The following is a 21,166-nucleotide window of genomic DNA, read 5'->3' as shown; positions in this document are numbered from 1 at the left end:
ATACCTGGACATAACTTGAAGAAAGAGGACATGTTTTCCATGATGTGTTCTTATATATCCCCACAGACTATATTCCATAAATTATGGAATAGGAGTGAGATAGAATGGCACAATATCATTCAAACTGACACAAATGTTTATGCTTTGTAGTATAAGAATCCTGAAATTAAAGACACTTTTTGTACCATCTGTACAGTTCTTTTTTTTTTTTTTTTCTCAAGCCAACTCTGTGCTAGTTTTGGTGCACAGAGTCACTACTATGGACAATATAGAACTACTACACTTAAAAGCAGACAGATGTTCCTTCAAACAGACATGAATTTTGTATTAGACTAATATACACAATCCTTTTTGTTCTGTTGATTTCTGAATAAATTAATTTGAGGCACATTTCAGTTCTCATGTAAACATTGTTTTTGTCCTCTGTGTTCATATCATCTTCAGTAATTTTTTGAACTGCAGGAAAAAATGTGAGAGAGACCTTACTCTGTGTCATTCTTACTCTGTGTCTGTTTAAAATACACTGGCTCACATGGTAGAAGCACATCCCCAACTTTCACGTGTGAACAGCTGCTATGTCCCTTCACTTCTCTTAGGGAGACAAACATCCCAATAGCACGAGCAATACAAGAAAGCACCAAGTGCAGTTTCACACAGCTCAGCCTTTACGGCAGGGCCATCTGGAGATAGTGCAAAATGGTGCAACTCAGAACACAGGCTATTGTTGCTCATACCTAAGTTGTGCTTTTAATTGCCCTTCAGAAGCATTGTAAGCTGGATTTGGCATTTATATCAAGGAGCAAATCTTCCAGGATGGAGGAAGAAGTATTTTCATTTCATCCTGCAGTGTGTCTCCAAGCTGCAGCGTAAGTTCATTAGATAATTCTCTTTACAAATTAGTTTTTAACTGCATTAATCTAAGTGTATCATACCTCTTTAACTAGATGATAAACAAGATGCTGCTGAAGGAATATTTATGTTACTTATTATCTGGAACACTGCATCAAAAAAATTAAATTCCTATTTAGAATTTTCTGATAATCATCCAATTAAACTAGAGAGACATTTATTAAAATAAATGATGTAGTATTTCTTACCTTAGCAAAATTCAAATTTATAATTACTTTAATAAATAAATAATTAAGTAATATTATAAGATATATTATTTACATCTTAATAATATTTAAATTACAGCAATCAGTAAGGTTAGTTAATTTAAATTTAATACTTTTGTGTTTATTATTTATAATTAAGTATTAATAATAAGTACTATTTAATAAACAAGTCTACTAAAATTATGGCATTTTTCTTATGAATAAATTCAATTAACCCAGAAAGGAGAACAGCAATAAATTATTCAGAAATATTTAGTCCTATTATTTCATTATTCACATTAATGTTCTTGAAATCTATCTGCTGGACTCTTGCTCAAGCACTGGAAGTTTATCTATTTGCCTTGAAAACACAACAGGAGTTTGGTCATGGAGATGGATATGGGACTCCTCAGATAAAAAATGACTGCCATACTCAGCAACTTTGTCGGCAGAAAGACGTCTCAGTAATTTGTAAGAACACAGTTTGTTCAACTTAGCCATACTCTGTCCAACAACTAAATCTCTGAAAGTGGCCACTTATCATTCCCTTTCCTGTGAAGACCATAATTCATCATCCAAGGAGACATCTTTTCTTTTTCTACCATATCTGTTTTGATTTAATTTTTCAAATTTTCTACTGCCTCAGGCACTTCAGAATAATAGTTTCATTTGTCCTGGTTTCTAAACATATTCGTGCACTAAACCAAGAAAAACAGTTGCATGCAAAGTAACTAAATCATAAAGCTAATAGATTTGACACTGCAAATTCTTCAATTGCTCTAAATAAAACAATCACCAGTTGAGAGATTTTTGCTTCACAGGAATAAGAGAAGGGGCTGAGGTGAGGTAAGGATGAACAAGAGGAAATCATTGTGAAAGTGATGCCATCATTTTCAGAACAGAGTGGCTCTGTAGAACGCCTCATTCAGTGGAGATATCTTTGTCAACGCAGCCCAAGTTCTCGGACAGCTGAACAGGTTGTGTTCCCTCTCGTGTACATCTCAGGTTGCATGACTGCTGGTGGCTGTGCAGCTGGTGAGGTGCTGGAATGCTCCTACCAGTGCAGCCTGGACAGAACTGGACAACACTAGAAGAAAAGGGGCCAGCATAAAAGCTGCATTAATCTGTTGTGCTCAGCCTATACAAGGTTACTGCATTGATTCACCTGATAAATATGTTAAAATTGATTGCTTTCAGATGCATGAGAAGTATGTGTTATGTTCCTGGAATGTTACTTTTTGCCCTCGTCACATGAGACTTTCCTTCCTTTTGTTTCTCATAGAGGGGGCAAAGTGAAGGGTCAGAAAACAGATTCTTTTCATTAAAACATCAAGCTGTCTAAAACTGGCAGTTTGCCAGTTTTGGGTTAACTTACTTGCAACATCTGACCCAGCTCCAGGTTCACTGACTCCCAAGCAAGCCACAAAATCACCAGCTATAGTTGGTACGAGGAACTGTTTTTTCAACTCATGAGAACCAAACCTGCAATAATATAATGAAAAAGATAGGATATAAAAACCTCATGAAGGTAAATTTATTCAGAAGTTAGTTACAAATTTTGTTCTATACACAGAGTGATCAATTTTCCTACGACCAGGTAAAAGCTGTCCCATAGCCAAAAGATACACTAGATACCCTCCAAAGCTGTGATTCAGCCTTCTCCAGGAGAGCAGTCACAATAATTTCAGAGAAGTTTTAGAAAGTATTCAGGCATCTTACTCCCACAGAAATGGGTGGTCTAGAAGCCCAAAATCTATCTTTATGACAACCCCTGGGTATTCCCCTCAGTGCTCCTGCACCACTCTGCAGCCAGCCAAGATGGAGGACCTGCTCTCTGTTTATCTTCTGACTTTTGCACCATCTCTTTGCCAGGTTTAGTAGTGACTGAAAAGTTTTGACATGTGATGGCCACCATCTGCAAATATCTGTATTTAAATTGTTTATATTTCCTATCTGCATTAAATCACACAGTAAAATCCATTAATGCTTCTTCTCAGCTGTTCTTTTATGTCCACAAAAACAAAAAGGGAAACAGCAAACTGTTGATGGTATTTAAACACAAAAATTTCACTTGGTTGTGTTTAAGTTCAATTAAGAGGCACATGCTATTTTTCTATTGTTTAGAAGATTGTATCCATCCAAAATATGCTACATCTCATTTCATGCTCATTTTTGTCCTACTTAACAGTCACTGATTTCTTCTTGCACTGTAAATGGTGAGGTCACAGTCTAGTTTGAGAACTTTCTTGTGCAACTGAAAAATTCCTTGGGTCATGAGATGTCTTATGTGTTCAGAAATTCATAAATTCAATTTCCTTCTCAGCCTCCTCTTTGTTGGGAGGCTTCTCATCTCATCATCACCACTCGCCTCCTTAGGCTCCCTGGGACCTCCTTCGAAAACACTGTCCCAGCACTTCCAAAGGAGTGGTGGTGCCATTCAAGCTAAGACTAAGTCATCCCCTCCAACCACCCCTGGCACAAAGGACATGGGGCAGCCAGAGAACAGACTGGGATCTGGCAGAGACTTCCACTTGTTGTCTACAAAGAGCTCAATTCCTAGTCCCGTCCCTGCTGAAAATCACAGCAGCAATCCCAAACGAATACAAGAAGCAAGTTTGGCGTGCCTACTCCTTCCTCTAGCATACTGGAACAAAGTTCCCATGCCTGTTAGGCATCATACTTTGTTTTTTAATTTTCCATGGAGCATGATCAAGTATGGCTAGCTGCATATTCATTTGTCAAAAATAACCAAACAAACAACCCAACCAAAAACATGGAAAATCAGATTATGAGAGCAGATAGTAGTGATTTTGGCAATGCTTTCTGATACTTGAAACTATGTTAACCTTTACATTTCAACAGAGGATTTGCACAGCAAGAACTTTGCTTAGAATAATATTTTTGATATGATGTCTTTCTTTGTTTTGAGTTACAGAACACAGTTCAGTTCCCTCCAAAAATGTGGCTATAGATGTTATTTTGAATCAGAAAAAAGTAGGGCAACACTATCTTCAGAAGATGGTGGGTCTCTGTGCCTTGCAGGAGAGAGGTAGCTTCTTGTTCGCTTACTAGATTTTGTGCTAGATTCTACTAGATTCTACCCATCTTAAAGGCATCCCAGAAAAATCTCAGGTTTGCACAAATGTAACACTCACTTCTTCCTGGTTTATCACCTGCAGAATTAGAAAACTCTATTTTCAAGGTCATGCTCTGGCTTGAGACAGAGTCGACCATGTCTGCTTTCTGGTTGGGGCCATGGTCCAGAGAGTATTTTCCCATGGGATTAACTGTGCAGCCTTGGCATCACTAAAAAATATATTTCTATGCATTTAGTATCCATACACCCACACAAGTCTACAGTCAATGAATCTTCTTGATCCTGTGTAACACAAAATCCCAAGTGTGAGATTCTGACATGCTGACTTGCATGAAAGTGGTTCATCCTCTCTTGCTCCATACTTTATTACTAACATTGATGAAATGTCATGAAAACAAAGACAAAAATTCCAGTGGAATACAATCTTGTAATTACAGGGTAAAAGAAAAGTAAAACCACGGCAAAACACAGCTGTAACACTTCTGTGATCCACACAGTTCTGTTTATATGTTCTAATTGTCAGCTGCAGCTTCTCTCCTATACAGCAAAAAATAAATCAGATAGTAAAGCTAACTTTTTTTAATATTAATTCCCAGCTATGCTGTTAACAAGGGTGGAGGAAAAAAATCAGTGAGGACACAGAAAAGCACTCTCTTCCCACTAAATAATCATCATTATCCTTACTATTTGCCTATAAACAGAAAAAAAAAAAAAAAAAAAAAAAAAAAAAAAAGTAAAGTTCGCTACCAACTGCCGAGATGAGCAGCTCTAAACTGATCTGGTATCACTGCAGATGTGACACCCCGCAGGTTTGTCTGTAAGTTCTGGGAAATTCATATCATTCACTGCCTCAGCTTGGAGCTGCTTTCTCCACTCTATTTGTAAGCAAGCAAGGGAAGAATTATATCTGAATGCATTTGAAAGACACGACAGAAAGTTAGGTTCCATACCATCAAAGGTCAGATCACTGCTGACAAAGAATTTTTCATTTAGTTCTTAAATTTAGAAAGTCCTACTGCTTCACTTAGGAGATTCTGGTAATTACAGGAATCACATTCGTGGAGTTAGTTTGTAGGTACACTCAGTATATGCTGGATGAATGCTGAACAAAGCCTAAAGTTATGAAACAGCTACAGAGGCTTTTTAGGGTTGATGGTTGATTCCCACTTTATTGTTTGATTTGTGCAACAATGCACAGTCAAGATGCAAAATGTGACTTATCTCTACGAGCATGTTCAGAATCCCCACAGTACACATATACTTTGAAAGAAACCATCCAGGACATGGGTGCATTTGAATTCAGGACACAGGACAAGCCCTTGGCCTTCCCACTACACAGCGTGTGGTAAAGATGCACACAGGCAAAATTTCCTATAGCAACCAACTTTCTCTTTTCATTACCAAGTTTCACTCCTGCATGTGTGTGGGACACCGTATTGTATAAATAGCCAGTGGAATTGGCTCAGCAGTGGAGGAAAAAATCAGTAATGCAGATACAAATTCAATTAAAAATTTCATCGAGTTAACAACAATTTCACTCTTATTTTTCAAGAACTTCCACTGTAGGATTTCACTAGCACAAATATGTATAACTTCACTGTTTTACCACAGCAGAACAGAGCATTTTCATTTAGACTGGTAAAAAACTGACAACTACCAAAAATTCCCTAAAATGTCCTTCTGAGTAAAACTTCCCTTCTTGTACGTCTGCTTTGTGCAGAGAAATTTCCAGTTTCAACGTAATTATTAGAATTTAATTCCCAGACTCATCTTCCAGAATTTTAGGTGTGTCCATATTCCCGGGGCAAACTGCTGGATCAGCCAGTTGCCCCACTCTAGTTTTAGGAACTGCTGTTATGACCCAGAATGTCTGCAAAACTACTATAGGAAGAAGTTGGTTAACTTCTGTCACTTTTATTGAGGGAGAAAAAAACCCCAACAAATCAGATGAAGAAAATGCAGGAGCCTGAATGATAATAAGTGACTGAAATAGGAACACTGACATAGCTGATGAGAAAAAGAAAAATGGTTGATTGTCTAGAATGGGCATATTTTGGAAGCATGATATATGTGTTACAAGTTTAGGACTAACACCTTGTAAAGCTGGAAGAAGAGGAAGTAAATTATAAAGCAGAATTAGAGTGATCCTAAACATTACAACTAAATGCATTCTTAGTATTACTGCACTGGGATATAAGAAAAAAGATAAACATAAACAAATTGGATTCTGGAATAAGATTTTTTTAATTGGTTGTGGCACCCAAATTCTGTGTTTGCAAACATATTATCTACTACTCAACAAGGTTTATGTTTTAACATATAATTAATATAACTCTAGCACTAAAAAAAAAAAAAAAAAAAAAATAAAAAAAAAATAAAAAAAATTTCTCCCCTTAAAGCAAACTAAGAGAAGTAGAGAGTACATTCTTTTCTCAGGCATTACTGTATAGCAACTAGACAGAGAATCTACACAGTATTGGTTTTTTCTACTCAAGACAATTGCATTTTAGGCTAAACTAAACTTTCTGAAAATTACCTTGTAAGAGCAGGGGTAGCCATGCCAGCTTGCACTCCAATAGCCATAGTGACACCTCCACAACGGATATTTCCCAGCTCTTCTGCCACTGCAATGTTATAGGAGAAGTCCAAACCCATGCCGCCATATTCTGAGGAAAAAAAAAATCTGTGATTCTCATATTCTACACTGACATATGCAACAAGAAAAACAACAGCAACAAAAAGATGTTGCTACTGCAAGGACTTGCCAACTGCAGTTTAACCACTAATTTTTAAGTATTTGACAATTACCCGCTTCTCTTTCACAAAAGCAATACCACATTATTTTCTACAATATTGAGAATTTAATTGAGAATTGAATTGAGAATGACATCTGCCCTAATTATTTTGTGTGCACATCAGGTCACCTCTGACTATTCCAAGTAGCCTCATTACTTTTACTGGAAACAGCAGGAAGAAGTGACATGCTGTTGAAAATGATACCAGAAGGCAAAATTATTCTTTTCAACAACATGATCATAATGAACAAATCACACCACAAGGTAATAAGTGCTTTTATTTCCCCAAGATAACACCTGACACCCACTCTCATCACACAATGTGGTCACCTTTCTCAGACACAGCAGTCAAGTCAGCACGGAGCGTGACCACATGCAGGTCATGTTGCTATTCTAAATTACTGTATTAGCTCAAAATTCATGTTAGACACAACTACAATACTGAACACATTTATTCCATACCCTGGCACCTGGTCCATGCAGTGATTTAAGCATTTTTTGTTCACAGGGAGATGACAACCTGGGGTTCTGTCCTGGTGCCAGCACAGCCCATTGCTCCCCCTCTCCCCGCACACAGTCCAATCTGCAAATTCAATTAAAGAAGAAATTATTCTTCACCTCATTCCCATGCCCAGTGCTGATAAACCCACTACACAACGAGGCACAGAAAAAGGCTACATTGCTATGATGGATGAGGTAATTTTTAGCTGTATTAAATGGCTTTCAGTCCAAAGGAAATATGGTGAGAAAGTGAAGGTTAAGGGTACTACTTGACGTCATTAGTTGACTGAGCAGCTTCGATTAGATAATGTTGCCTCTTTTTTCTTTTTTTTAAGCTCCTTTGAAGACCAGCTAAGAAAATTTCAAATAAATAGATAGAAACCCTAACCCCTCACACACACAATAAGGGGCAGATGACCCTCTTCTATTTTCACTTGCTGACCTCAAACACTGAGAACACCCCTCCACTGACCTGTTCTGAAGTTTTCAAAAAACACCATTAAATAAAGGTCAAAACACCACAGTGCAGATAAACATGGGGCTTTGCATGCTATCATCTGTTTCCTAAACCCACATAAACTATCTTTGTGCATCCTTTCTCAGCTGAAAGGAAAATACAATAGGAAACACTAAGCATAAAGTTTAGTTTCCAAAAAACATTTCTCCTTAGGTCATACTGAATAGCCTAGGCAATCAGAATCAAAAACCGGTTACTTTTCCAAATTTTTGCTTGAAAAGAATGTTTCTTAAAAATATACACAAAATTAAAGTTTCTACTGGGAGCTTGAGCAGTACAATGAAACAATAGCAACATGGAAATGTGTTTAATAGAACAGATTATCTAATTTTCTTGCCTTTACACAGCCCTCATCAATAAATAAATGCTCTGAGGAGCAGTAAGGAGGTATGCAGGTAAAAGCAAGACTATTTAAAGATATCTGGAATGAGAGAGATTTTGTTAATTTGGTATGTATTTATAGCAGAATTAACCTCAGTTTCAGCACCTCACAAATCCTTTTCATTAGATTTTTTTATTTTAAATTAGTCAATACTTTTATTGCCAAACTACTGTTATTACTGATTTTATCTTTAGTTTTGTCTACCAGGCATTTATATTCCCATCTTTCACTTAAATTCACAGATCAAAACCTTAGTTTCTTGATTTATCCCAAGTAACTTCCCAGGAGGAATGTTATGCACAAAACTGACCCAAAGAAGGGCTGGTTTATCCAAGTATACAGCTTAGAGACATTCATTGTCCATACCACAATCCACTGTATATTACCACATAACAGACTCTTCTTCCTCTCATTTGAGATAAATTACTAAGCAGTACACTTTCAAAATAAAATACTGCAAAAGGCCAACTTTTAGAGGGATAACAATGAAAGAATTTCTGACCAAAGGGAGAAAAGGAGCAGAATGAAGCTTTGGGAGCTGGAGGTGGAGAGGGAAGCCCTGCCAGGCAAAGAGATGGTAAAATCTCAAGATTTTATAATCTGGGGATAGATAACAACCACAACAAGATACAATCACAGATGCAGGCAGGAAGGGCAGAAGCAAATGGTAAAACCATTAATCAGACCACACCTAAGCTTTCATCAGTTCTGCTCCAAGAGCCCAGAAGCTAAAGTTTCATGGAGAAATGTGATTTGATGGAAATGATAGGGAATGTCTTTTTGAGCCCCAAATACTTGATCAGGGTGGAGGCTGATTTGCCAGTGCAGTCTGTGCTGTTACATCCCTGGTATTCAGGTAACTCAGGCCATGGCTGAGCACAGATGTGTCCAATCTCTTTGGAGAACTGGCCTTCCCCACCCAGCCAGGCTGCCAATGGTCTCACACACAGCATTAGGAGGCAGTGCTGGCTAAAAGCACCAAAGAAATTTCCTTTTTTCCTCAGTTCCTAGTGGAACCCACTCCCAGCACTCCAGCCAGTGATTTTGGAGCTGGTCCGAGCACATTCCCATGCATGTCATGGGACTCAGCTCTTAATCTGAGACAAAATCACCAACCCATTCTTATTTCCATCTGCTTCTGTAATGATGGCAAAAGTTTTATGGAATTAACAGAACTTAGGCTTTGTGGAATAACTTATTTGCAAAAAAGGCAATTTATTGATGGTAGTAGGTTTGTATTCGCCAGTCTTATCAACAAACACCACTTCCTGGAAGTATCTGTACTATGATGTAATGCTAATAGATCAATTAAATTTTAATTCAGAAGAGCAAACACCATGCCTGACAGAGAAGTGAAAATTTTGGTGAAAAAAAATCATAACAAAAAAACCATAATAAAAGCAAATCAGTTCTAGATTTGATTGCTTTATAAAACATAAAACCAACCAAACACACACACAGAAAAACTCAAAAAATAAACAGCTAAAAACCCACACCAAAAAATTCCATATCAAGAATAACAAACTATATTTAAATATTCTCAAGTAAAGCATTTCCAGGGTAAATATTTCATTTTACTTTAAAATGAGATGAGGGAACTTTAGAGAATTGTTTGGCTACATTACCATTTTTAATTTGTAAGAAAATTAAAAGAACAAAGCACAAAGTAGATTAAACTCGGCAGAAAGTCTAATGCACTGTTGCTTGTATAATTGAAAAGAGAAAGAAGCAACTCAGCTATATTCAAATTGTTACAGTTTTGATGATAATAGCAAAACTTCGAGCTGTTAAATGGCCTAATACAATATCTTATCCATTGTTGGATTTCAGGTTCTTTTACAAAGCAATTAAAATATAAGGCCCAAAGCAGAGAGCACAAGATTCATTATTGATATGAATAAATAATGATTCTGCACTGCAGCCCATGGGCAGGACCCAAGCTGCAGGAAGGAGAAAATGTGAGGAGGAAGGAATAGCAGAGAGGATGTGCTATGGACTGCCTAGAACCTCTCATCCCCATTCTGCTGTGCCACTTGGGGTGGAGATGGGTCAGGAATGAAGAACTGAAGCTGAACTTGGGAAGAAGGGATGGTAGAACATCTTGTTTTAATTTGGCTTTGCTTCTCACTACACAAATCTGCTTTAATTGGCAGGAAGGATTAAAATCATTTTCCGTCAGCCAAGTCTTTTTTTTTACCATGATGGTAACTGGTGACCAGTCTCCCTCATTTTCTCAACAGCCAGGCCTTGGCATTGTATTTTCTCCCCTGTTCTGTTAAAGAGGGGGACTGAGATAGTGGCAGGCCAGGGTGAACTTGCCACACTATGGTCAGTATATCAGCCTATTCCTTTAAATTGGCTGCTTTTCTCCTAACCACCACCACATAATTTTAACACTCCCAACCCACAAAACCTCCTTACTTTATATGGACCTGCAAATTTTACATGTCATATTTATAGACCCTGGCAGGGGATTAGGGATCCAGAACAACACAGTGAATCTTAAAAAACATTGTTTTTAAAAGCTGCAAGTGTACATTCTACTAAATCTGACAATTTAGAGTATCAGGAGTTTTATATATGAATACAGGGCAGACAGCACAGATGATACCCAAAATTACAAATAAAAGAGCAAGACATGATCTCCAGTTGCAACAAACACAGAACACTGCTGAGAAGATCAGCTGGAAAAACAAAGGCAGAGAAAGTCTCTGAAAAAGGATTCATAAAGGCAAATGAGAAGCTGAAATCTTTCATACAATCATTTCACTTTTGTGAAGGCCAGAGCATTTCTTGCCACTTGTTCAAGATCTCTGTTCAAATATGACTGTTCCATGATGAAACAGGCTTGAAGTCTCTAGTCAAAAATTTGTAAGAGTTTACAAGTGTCTCTATTTGGAATTTGCTTCTGAACCTCATCTAGTTAACTCCCATGTTAGTGGTAGTGACTATCTGTGGTGAAAAGGGTCTGTAAGTGAATTGAAGCAAGGTGAAACAGGTGATTGTTAGAGTTTTTTAAGAATGTAAGTGAGCCTAGATAAAGGAATAGTGATAACACAATGCAGTTCTGTATCCAGAACTCCATTTTAAATGCTTATATATTTTATCTTGTTTGATTACATAGTTTCCAAAGTTTCAATGAAGTGTATCTACACCGAAGAAAATCACTTAGTATTATTTCTACTGTTGGCATCTACCTTAGTGCAAGAAAAAACCACAAGTATGTGCTCTCATTTCTAGAGACTAGAAAGAGAAATAAAGTATGAATCAAATCCCAGTTTGAAGATAGGTCTGAGAGACTCCTACATTTGACACTAAGATGACAAAGGTAATTGCCAATTTTCATTACAGCCTATAATTTTAAATCAACGGTAGCAAAATTTAAGTGTTCAAACCTTATTCACCTGTCATAAATATGGTTCAAGAATTTCAACTCCAGAGAAGTACAAAGAGCCTTGAAGCTACATAACTGCAAATGTCATCAAGTAGGACAGTGCAGAAATTCATATCATAATTCCTTTCCTTTGCTTTATATTGAAGGAATTTAAAGAATTACCAAGGGTGTACTCTCTGTCTTGCTCAATTTCCCATAAACTCATTCGGAAAAGCTGAGACTGATGCAGTTCAGAAAACACCTCCTGCCTTCTTGGTTATTTGCTTCTGGCTGGGTGTAGAGAAAAAAATACTTGTTAAGCATAACAGAAACACTGTGAGTCCACTTTAGTCTTGTTGAGATTATGACATATGTATTTTTGGGCTATTTTTCCTCTCCCAGATCAATTCACAAAAAAATCAAAACAAAACAACAAACAAAAAAAACCCAACAGAGAAAAAAACCTCCAGACACAAATAAACCCTTGTAACAGATAAAAAGTTCCTTTTAACATATTACCTTAGTCAGAGACACCAAACTCCCTCAGTTTGAATGAAATTTTGTCCCAAACCAGGAAAAATTATAGTGCTTCACGATTTTGTTTGGTTGATCCTAGGAAGATGTCAATCACCTTCAGTACTTGCTCTCTGACAGATAATACTTCATCCAAAAATTTCAAGACAGCTAAGGAAATACTCTGCTAACCAAACTTTTAGTATCACTCATGAGCCAGTAGCCCTCAGAAAAGGAAAAATATGGATTGGTTGCTCGTTACTTTTCAAACACTCATGGTTAGCAGCACAAGTACAATCCCAAGAGCAATTAACAACGCAAAATGTGTGTTCCTGCAAAAGTCCTTGTGTATTCTGTACTATTCTGCACTGTATTCTGTATTCTGTTCCTTCTTGCTACAGAAGTCATCACAGTTGCCGCCACAGAAACTAAGTTTACTCAGAGGTGATGGGGTCTGTCTAGGAGTGTTTTAGATTAAGACAGACCTACACTGCAAAATAAAAAGGAGAAACTTCTCGATCAGCATAAGGATAAAAACTCTCCTATAACACCACCACAAAACACCACTTGGAGGAACTTGGCAGTGCCTGCCACTGAGCAGATAAATGCACCACACAGGCCTGGCCCCAGCTAGGGACAGCAGGGACACTTTAAAAAGGGTTCAAGGCTGTATAGGACACTTTAAAACATATCTAGGACACTTTTAGTATATTCTAAATCACCAAGTTGCCAACACCTACACTTGCTACCCTCTGATTTTGAAAATATGCCTCAAAATTTTGTAAGTTTTCTTCATTTTCTAAGTGGCTATGCAGAATCACCCAGTGACACTGACTTAGTAATCACATCTGCATAAAACTTCAAACTCAGAAAGTTATCAGAGCTCTAACAACAATATCACACAAAGCCCCAAAATTGTGTACAAACAATGTTATGGGGAAGGAAAAGCTAAGCTGCCCAGCAAAAGAGAATAAAATGTCCACATGGCAACATAAGAAACATTAGCAATGTAAAAGGTGCAGTAAAAATGAAAGAAGGAAGAGGAAAAAGAAGAAAAGAGGAAAAAGAAGATCCAAAGTGCACAGAGTCCAAAGCACCAGATACTGCATCAGCTCCAAATCAGAGAAAAACTTTAGGTAATCCCTGGTCACAGACTCCTCAGTTGTCTTTTGCCTGGAATTTTAAATGGAGCTTATTCCCCCCCCCCCCCCCCCCCAGCTGTGATCCAACATCTGTTCCAAAGAAATTGGAATGTAATCGAAATAGTTAGACCACCTTACAGCTTTTTCTTCAAGGTTAAAGAGCACTGATCTCAATTACTGTACATTTGAAAATGTCAGTCAAACTAAATGCCACAGCATAAAGAAAATTAAATAGACACCAAACACATAGAAAAATGAAGTCAAGAAATATAAAGGCTGAATATCATCCTTCCTGAGCTTCAGTGGAAAAGCCATGTTACTTCTCAGTGGGCTTCGTTTTGGGCAAGCTCATAAACAAATCACAGAATGTATTTCAAGGATATCACCTTTGCAACCTGCCTGTTGCTTGAGATCAGTCCACCAGCAACAACTGCCAACCTCCCTATGTACATCAAACACACCACTGCTGCCAGCTCCTGCACAGTCACCTGCTCTAAGCTCTGCTTGTGGATGCTCAAGTGAATTCTCTGAGTCAGACACATGCAGCAGCGAATGCTGCTTCTCTCCAGCTTAAAGGTGGCCACCCTTCTGATGGTCAGGCCACCACTGCCTCAAATCCCTTAACACCGTGTGTGTCCCCTGCAGTCCTCCTGACACAACTGTATAAGTCAGCCCTCAGAGGCACCAAAATCCCTCATCAGCATCTGTCAACCCCATGTAAAATGTGCTCTCTCTCTCAAGAAAGTGTCTGAACAGCTGCTCGGCTATCTTTAACATATTCGTTTGTGTTGAACAGGTAATAATTAGTTCCGTTCCACCCCTGTACAATGGTGAAGTAGGCACATCATCTTTATGTACTGTTGGTTCTTCTGTTCAGGACTTGTCCTCTCACATGAACTGCCACAAACTCCTACAAAAAGTTTACGTCACTCTGCATCACAGCAAAGTTTCTTCCAGTAGGATCTTAAGTGTGAATGCACAAATAGATATTATAAGGAATATATAGTAATGTGCATTCAACCATCCATAGGTCAACAGGGAAAGAAAATGGAAATTGACTTAACAATGTTACCAACAGAGATATCCCAAAGAACATACCCCAGTTTAAGCACAACAGAGAGAAGAGATGAGTAACAGGACTGAATACAGGTAGGTACATTTGTAAGGAATTTTTAAAGGCTGGATGAAAAGGAGTCACTGTACTCAGTTTCGTAGTACTCTACAAGCAAAAAGCAGACTTACTGCTTCCATTGCTTTAAGGCATCCAGTTACTTTCATTTCCTTAAGGTATCAGGATATACAGTCAATATTCAAAACATCGTTCTGTTTCTTCTGAGTTTCAAATAAATAAACTGAGAAGCAATGCTAAGTGGTTTAAGTATTATAGATTTATTACATTTGCTGCTTATTAAAACTTCTATGCTAAGATTTAATACAAAGGCTAAATATTTATCAGCTGAAAGCTATGTTTAATTTTCTTCCCTACAAGATTTTTTATTCCAGTCCAAGCTAATAAATAGCTTGTTGCAAATTCACATTTGTCTGACATGAAAACTTAAGACACTAACTCAAAACTCACATCCAAAGACATAAATCTTACTAGATTGCACTTTCCAAAAATTCCAATCTACAAATGGAATTATAAATTGAGAATTAAAATTTTGGGCATGGGGGGAGAAACTTGGAAAATGTTAATTTAACATAACTTTTTAAAAAAAAAGAGAATTTCAGCATGTGTGCAGTGTATAATGAACTAAACTTCGGACATGTTCTGAGCTAGCCTTGCCAGCCACAGGGTTTTAGTTCAGCAGCACCAAACTTGGAACAGAAATGCACTGTAGGAAGTTTCTATAGGAATTTCTGATCAGCATAGACCTAAAGGATTAAATGAATTTCCAGTGGTTGACTTCTTAAGCCCTTGAGATATTGGCTCAGATACTGATAAAAATGTAACATGCCATCCTAGAATGACTGTCACATTGCAGGTCAACACAGACCCAGCACAGCCACAGACAGCAGATATTAAATAGACATCTATCAAGTAATGCTGCAGATGGAAGCACACCCCTCTGTCATTAGGTAATTTCCTTGTTTATAAACTCTCTTCAGCTGGCAACATCTGCATCTACACACAGATCCAGCCTTCAAGGCGATCAGGGCTGGGACCACCAGCTCCACAGCTCCTTGTCTGGCAGCTCCCAGCCACCCTCCGTGTGGGACAGCCCATTGTGCTGCTGGAGATCTCCAGAGGTTTCAGTTCCCAAGCACAGCACAAAACAAAGGAGGCCATCTTCTGTATTTGTGATTGTTGAGAAACCTGACTGGTTTTGAAATTGCTTTCTGTTAGCAAAAGCAAAACAACAAAAGAGTACTTCTAGATCTGAGCAGTGGATTGTGGCGAGCTCTTTGAGACAAAACCCAAATTTGCAGTTTTCCAGGAAAGGCAATGGGTTTGATCTCAAACCAAAATTGAAATAAAAATAAAAAAATATCAGTACTTTTATAACATTAAATTGTATGCTTCTGTCAAGTGACTTTGGTTTTTTTTAAAGACACACAAAGGAAAGATCACAATAAAAAACACTTTTGGGGTAAAAATGAAAGCATTTTTGCAATGTCAGAACAATGCCTTTCCCATAATTTTCTCCAACAAAGTCAATATTTCAGTAAAACTGATACATTTCCATGCTTTCTCGATTCTTGATCATTTTAATGGAGAAAAATTCATTGAAAACTTTTATTTGGTTTAAGGAGTGTGGATAAACATTTTAAACTATATTCTAGAGCTGAAAATATCTGGCTCAGTTCTCATTTTTGCCTATGATTCTGTGCATCCTTGTCCTTAAGATTTGTCAGCCAGACCCAATAATGAAACAGATTATTCCTCCCTGTTTGTAGAAGAGCTGACACAACAGGATTCTACTCGGAACTGCAGTCTCTAGTGTGAAATATGCTACACTGCTATTTTAATTCATGCTGACATTGGAGTGTGTGCCTTGTATGTGCTACTGGCAAAAACCAAAAGGATTTTCAGTATAGTGCGAGCATACCACAAAAAGAATTCCCCATTCAAGATTATTTTCTTCAAAAGAACATTATACTCAGAAGATTATATTATTTCTATAAGCATTTCATCACCCAGTGTTGTCTCTTCCAAGAAATTATTATTGATCAAAATTATCTTTTTCTTCTTACAGATTTGTTTCTCAAATCAGTAACAAATCAGCTCACAAACCGATGAAAAGCAGGTTGTTCCAAGGGGGAATAACAGCACCCTGCTTCAGACCAGATCAAATTATCAAATTATGTGGTTTGCAATCAAAACCACATCAAACTGCCTAATGAGATCCATAACATACCTAAAGAATATCCTAGGGCAAAAGGGTACAAAGACATGGCTAAAGTTATCTGTAGAAGTCTGAGACAAGTTCAGAAAAATAACAAAACCTCCTCCACAGAATATCCCTGTCACCTTCCTTGATTCCCAAACCTACCTGAATTATAATTAATGATCCTAAGAATTCATGCACCCAATAGTATAAGTACCTTTTTACTATACAGTTCAGCTTTAATTTTTTACAACAGAAGCAGAAAATAGATTCAGCCATAGCAAATTAAAGTCTACAGTAAGGATGCATTTGCATCTCTTGCAATTTAACACTTAAGACTAAAGTCAGACCTCTCCCAGTTGTGAATATTATCTGCTGTTTACAGACCATTCAGGAACCCAAGAAGGGTTCACTACTCATCTCAGTAATTTACTTTTTCATAAGCAGCTATACAACAAATTTTATTTCAAATTCTTGTTCTCAAGATATCACTCTAGAGTTGCATAGCAATAAATGTCTTTTTCAGGGCAATAACATGTTGAATATGTGGTCACATAGTAAATTTGTAAAGGAATTAAATTTCATTGCATTCTCCAAGAAATTTTGAAAGGCAAATTATAGTAAATCCACACATGTATTGTTGTGGGATGTCCCTGAAACTGAATTTAAAACATTTATATTTTAAAATAAAAGAAGCAAAATAATTTTTATTGAGGGAAAAACCCTCCATCTTTTTCAGAGAAATTCAGAAATTATTTCAGGAAATATTTAAAAAATAATCTTACAAGTATTGCCAAATACTTGAATTATTATCTTCATGGCTCAAGAATCTAGCCAATAATACACCTTCCTTTCAAATTTAAAAAAAACCAAACAAAACGAAACAAAATCCCAAAAGAAACAACCCCCCAAAACAGCAACAAAAGCAACAATAAAAACACAAAACAAAAAAACCACGAAAAACCCACCAACCACGGAGGCTGGAGTCTTCTCCACCTTCCACCTCCCAAGGACACAGACTTTCCAGAGTCATCATGCTTCCCCTATCTCTCCCACACATCTACATGTAGACAAAAAATAGGGATGATGGTGAATCATGATTTTAAAGGGTTAAGACTTTAGCCAGGGGTTAGAAGCAATTTATACTGATTAGGATGCAAGTTAGAAAAACAAAAGATAAGTTAATGATTATTAGATGCTTGACTTCGAGCTAAATGATGTATTGCTTGCTATTATGTGCTTGTTTCAGTTTTGTTTATAGAAGGAAATGAAATAGATGGACCATCATAATAACAAATTGAAACCAGTGAAACCATGACCAGCACCTGGACTCAGGGCTGATCAATCACAAAGCAGGAGGAACTGGTACATGCCAAAAGGTCATGAAGGCCTGCCAGCAGTACGAAGGTAGAAAGGTCATTGTGATGAAGACTTTCCTGACTTCATCCTTCAAGACCACTGACCCAATTCGAGACCACGGACCCAATTCAAGAGAAGAACTGGGCACGTGTGAAGGACTAATAGCCTCATTTGAACAGGAAGCAGGAGTGGGAGGTGCTGGGGTTATGCATCCATATAGCGTGTAAGACTCTGGGAAAGAAATAGAGGGCAAAGAGCCTTGTGATTCATGGGCACGACTCTGGGAGGTGACTCCTGTGCCACCCCCGTCACACACCACTTTCTAATTGTAACCAGCTAGAGAGTCTTTGTCCGTAATCTTATCGGTTTTTCACGATTCAGCGGGGGAGGGAAAAGTAGCCCTTTCATGCAGGAAAAAGCTTTTGTCAAAACTACATATTACTACTAATTTTTTTAATTGGTCTTGTATGATGCAACTTCTATTAGATCCATCTAATTGCTAAGAATTTTTAAAGCACTTGCAACCACCCATCAGACACCAGGCATTTATTACAATGTTGTGTGTACTGTTTCTAAATGAAAAACACTGAAATTGAAACAACTGAAATAAAAAAATAAAATCCCATTGCAATTCATTGGCAAATAGTGTCAGGATCTCTAGAAACAAAACATACAATTAGAAAATTATTTTAATATATTAAGGCTCTTTTTTGATGTTTTTGGTATCATGTTTTTGAGTTACATTACTATCTCATAAGAGGCACTGTTTTAGAAGGATACTCAATAGTCACAAACTATTTGCCTAATTTTCGCATGCATCCATTTATCGCTGCAGGTTTCTGTGGCCATGAGACCCCAGTGGGCAGCACAGGCCTGTAAGAAAGGGAACTGAAGAGGACTCTACTACCACAGGCACCTTTAATCACAGTTAGACATCTCACTGTGCAGCCACTCTAAGTAAAAGTGCTGATGAATCCTTTGTTTTGTGTGTTCTCCTGGATATTTCTGTTCAGAGAGAGAAGTATTTTCCACCACCTCCTTGTTGATCTTACACAACGTCTCCAAAGAGCTTGCTGATAAGCTTTCCAGTATTTCAGAGGCACCCGAAAGAGGTGCTGGGCAAAATTTGTTTCCTCATTTCTGGGCAGCACAAGACATGAGAGGTGGGTGGGACTGCAAGGATCATCTTGGTGACAAAGAGCCCACTGCTGCTGGGCTCTTGGAGTTCACCAGCAGCTGAGACACTGTGGGCTTTCCATGTTGCACAGCAGAGGCAGCAGATGTGCAGATGTCTGCCCTGGAATGGTTCTTGATTAAAATGCATTTCCAGCACACGTATTGTATCTCACAGGCAAGCAAAAATGTAGCACGGTCAACATGTCTGAGTACCCTTAGTCTGGTGGAGACACCAACCCCACACTGACTCAGGCTGTCTTTATAAACTGCCCAAGAGCCAGGTCAGCTGTTCAAGGGTGCAGAGTGGCTTTTTCATCAATGTTATCATGATCAAAGTGCAGAGTTAAATGCTGAAGAAACAAAATGATAGATAAGATTCTGTAATGTGACCTATTATGAAGTTTCTGCAGTGTCTCAGACAAAATTATAATAAATGTATTAAAACTTATAAGCTTCATCATGCTGAGCATACTGCACATCCTTTAGCACTGCATTACTTCAATCCTTTTACTCCTTAAGAACTAAAATTATTTGCTAACTCATTATGACTAATACAGTGTACAGCATCTCTCAGCATCAGGTAGTCCCAAACTGAGTGACTCTGGAAACAGCAAACTGACAATGAGCAAAGCAGCAGTGACTGCATCAACTACATCATTATATAGAACCATAAAGAATGAGAAAACCCACACCAAAGATACCAATTTATGCTCAACTCTCACCCTATGGTTAAAATAGTTGAGGAAAGAACAAATACATTTTTCACTGAATACTGAACACTAAATTAGCAATAAGGTTTAAGATATGCTATACATCATTGAAACAATGAAAACTTACATGAACAATTCCTCACTTGTAAAGCTGGAATTGTCTTTGTATTAAAAATAATCAAACCAACCAAACAAACAACAAAAAAGGGAGGGGGAAGTGAGATAAGTTTTTCTGTCTGGAAAAGATCACAGCACCTTCTTGGCTACAGCCTCATCACTTCAAGTCAGGTGATATAAAACAAGTAAAACATTAATTAATGCTTATATCCTGTCTCAAAAAAACTCCAATGCAGAAGCAAAGGAAAAAAAGAGCATATTTATTTTGCTCTCGTTTATACAAACATGGTATAACTGCAATGACTGACCTTCTGTTTTTCTTACACCACCAAACATCAATAAAGATTTTTTCTTGTTTGAAATCCATCTCACATTGTGGCTAATCCTGTTTTGTGCATTTTGGAACAGCACTGATAAAGTATGGATTCAGAGCAATTAACTAAAGCAAGACATGAAAAATGCAGCAAATACAAATCCACCTAAATAGCATGCTAAAAGACAGACCTTAGCAATTACATTTTTAAACTAAGCCATGTCACTATTCTCTGCATTTTGATGAGGTTTACATGCAAGACTAGATACATATTTCTGTTGCATTTTTTTTTTCCTACACGTTAGAAGTATTGCCATGGAAAGAAACAGAAAAAAAAACCCACAAAAGAAACCCCAACCTTTTACCATTTTAGAGAAATTGCTCTTTGGAAGCTCTGCTGCTGCAGACTGAGGTCACCCACACTAATGTTTTACCACTGGAAAACGTCTTCCACTTGCAATTTAATTACAATTCACTCTGTGAGATTTGGCTTGCTCCTGACTTTTTTGTTGGAGTGGCTAGTGCTGTTGGAATTCTGTTTAATCTTGCCTTGCAGCTGAAAAGATGTGTGCAGCCTGTCAGCTTCCAGAAAACTTCAGGCTAAAACTTTAAGCAGAAGAGAAGAACTACCAAGATTTACTGTGTTAGAACAAAAAAATTTAAGAAACTGGTTACTCTTATATTGCTTGAGTAATCAAACAATAAACCCTGATACAATTTTTGTTTGTTTTCCATCTCTCAGTGTACC

At 37.6% G+C, this 21,166-nt stretch overlaps 1 protein-coding gene across 1 annotated transcript in view; it reads right to left on the bottom strand.

The window, feature by feature from the left end:
- The window catches only part of LOC136360383 (probable acyl-CoA dehydrogenase 6), an 80,060-nt gene that overhangs the window by 22,821 nt on the left and 36,073 nt on the right, over positions 1 to 21,166 (bottom strand). Inside the window, exons 3-4 of the mRNA XM_066317594.1 lie at positions 6,728 to 6,857; positions 2,470 to 2,576 (exon numbers count right to left, since the gene is read on the bottom strand). Of these exons, the coding sequence (XP_066173691.1) occupies positions 2,470 to 2,576; positions 6,728 to 6,857 (237 nt within the window). The remainder of the gene's footprint in view (positions 1 to 2,469; positions 2,577 to 6,727; positions 6,858 to 21,166) is intronic.

The sequence above is a fragment of the Sylvia atricapilla genome, chromosome 1 (genome assembly GCF_009819655.1).
Source record: "Sylvia atricapilla isolate bSylAtr1 chromosome 1, bSylAtr1.pri, whole genome shotgun sequence".
NCBI lineage: Eukaryota > Metazoa > Chordata > Aves > Passeriformes > Sylviidae > Sylvia > Sylvia atricapilla.
This window is presented reverse-complemented; position numbering and strand designations above follow the sequence as displayed.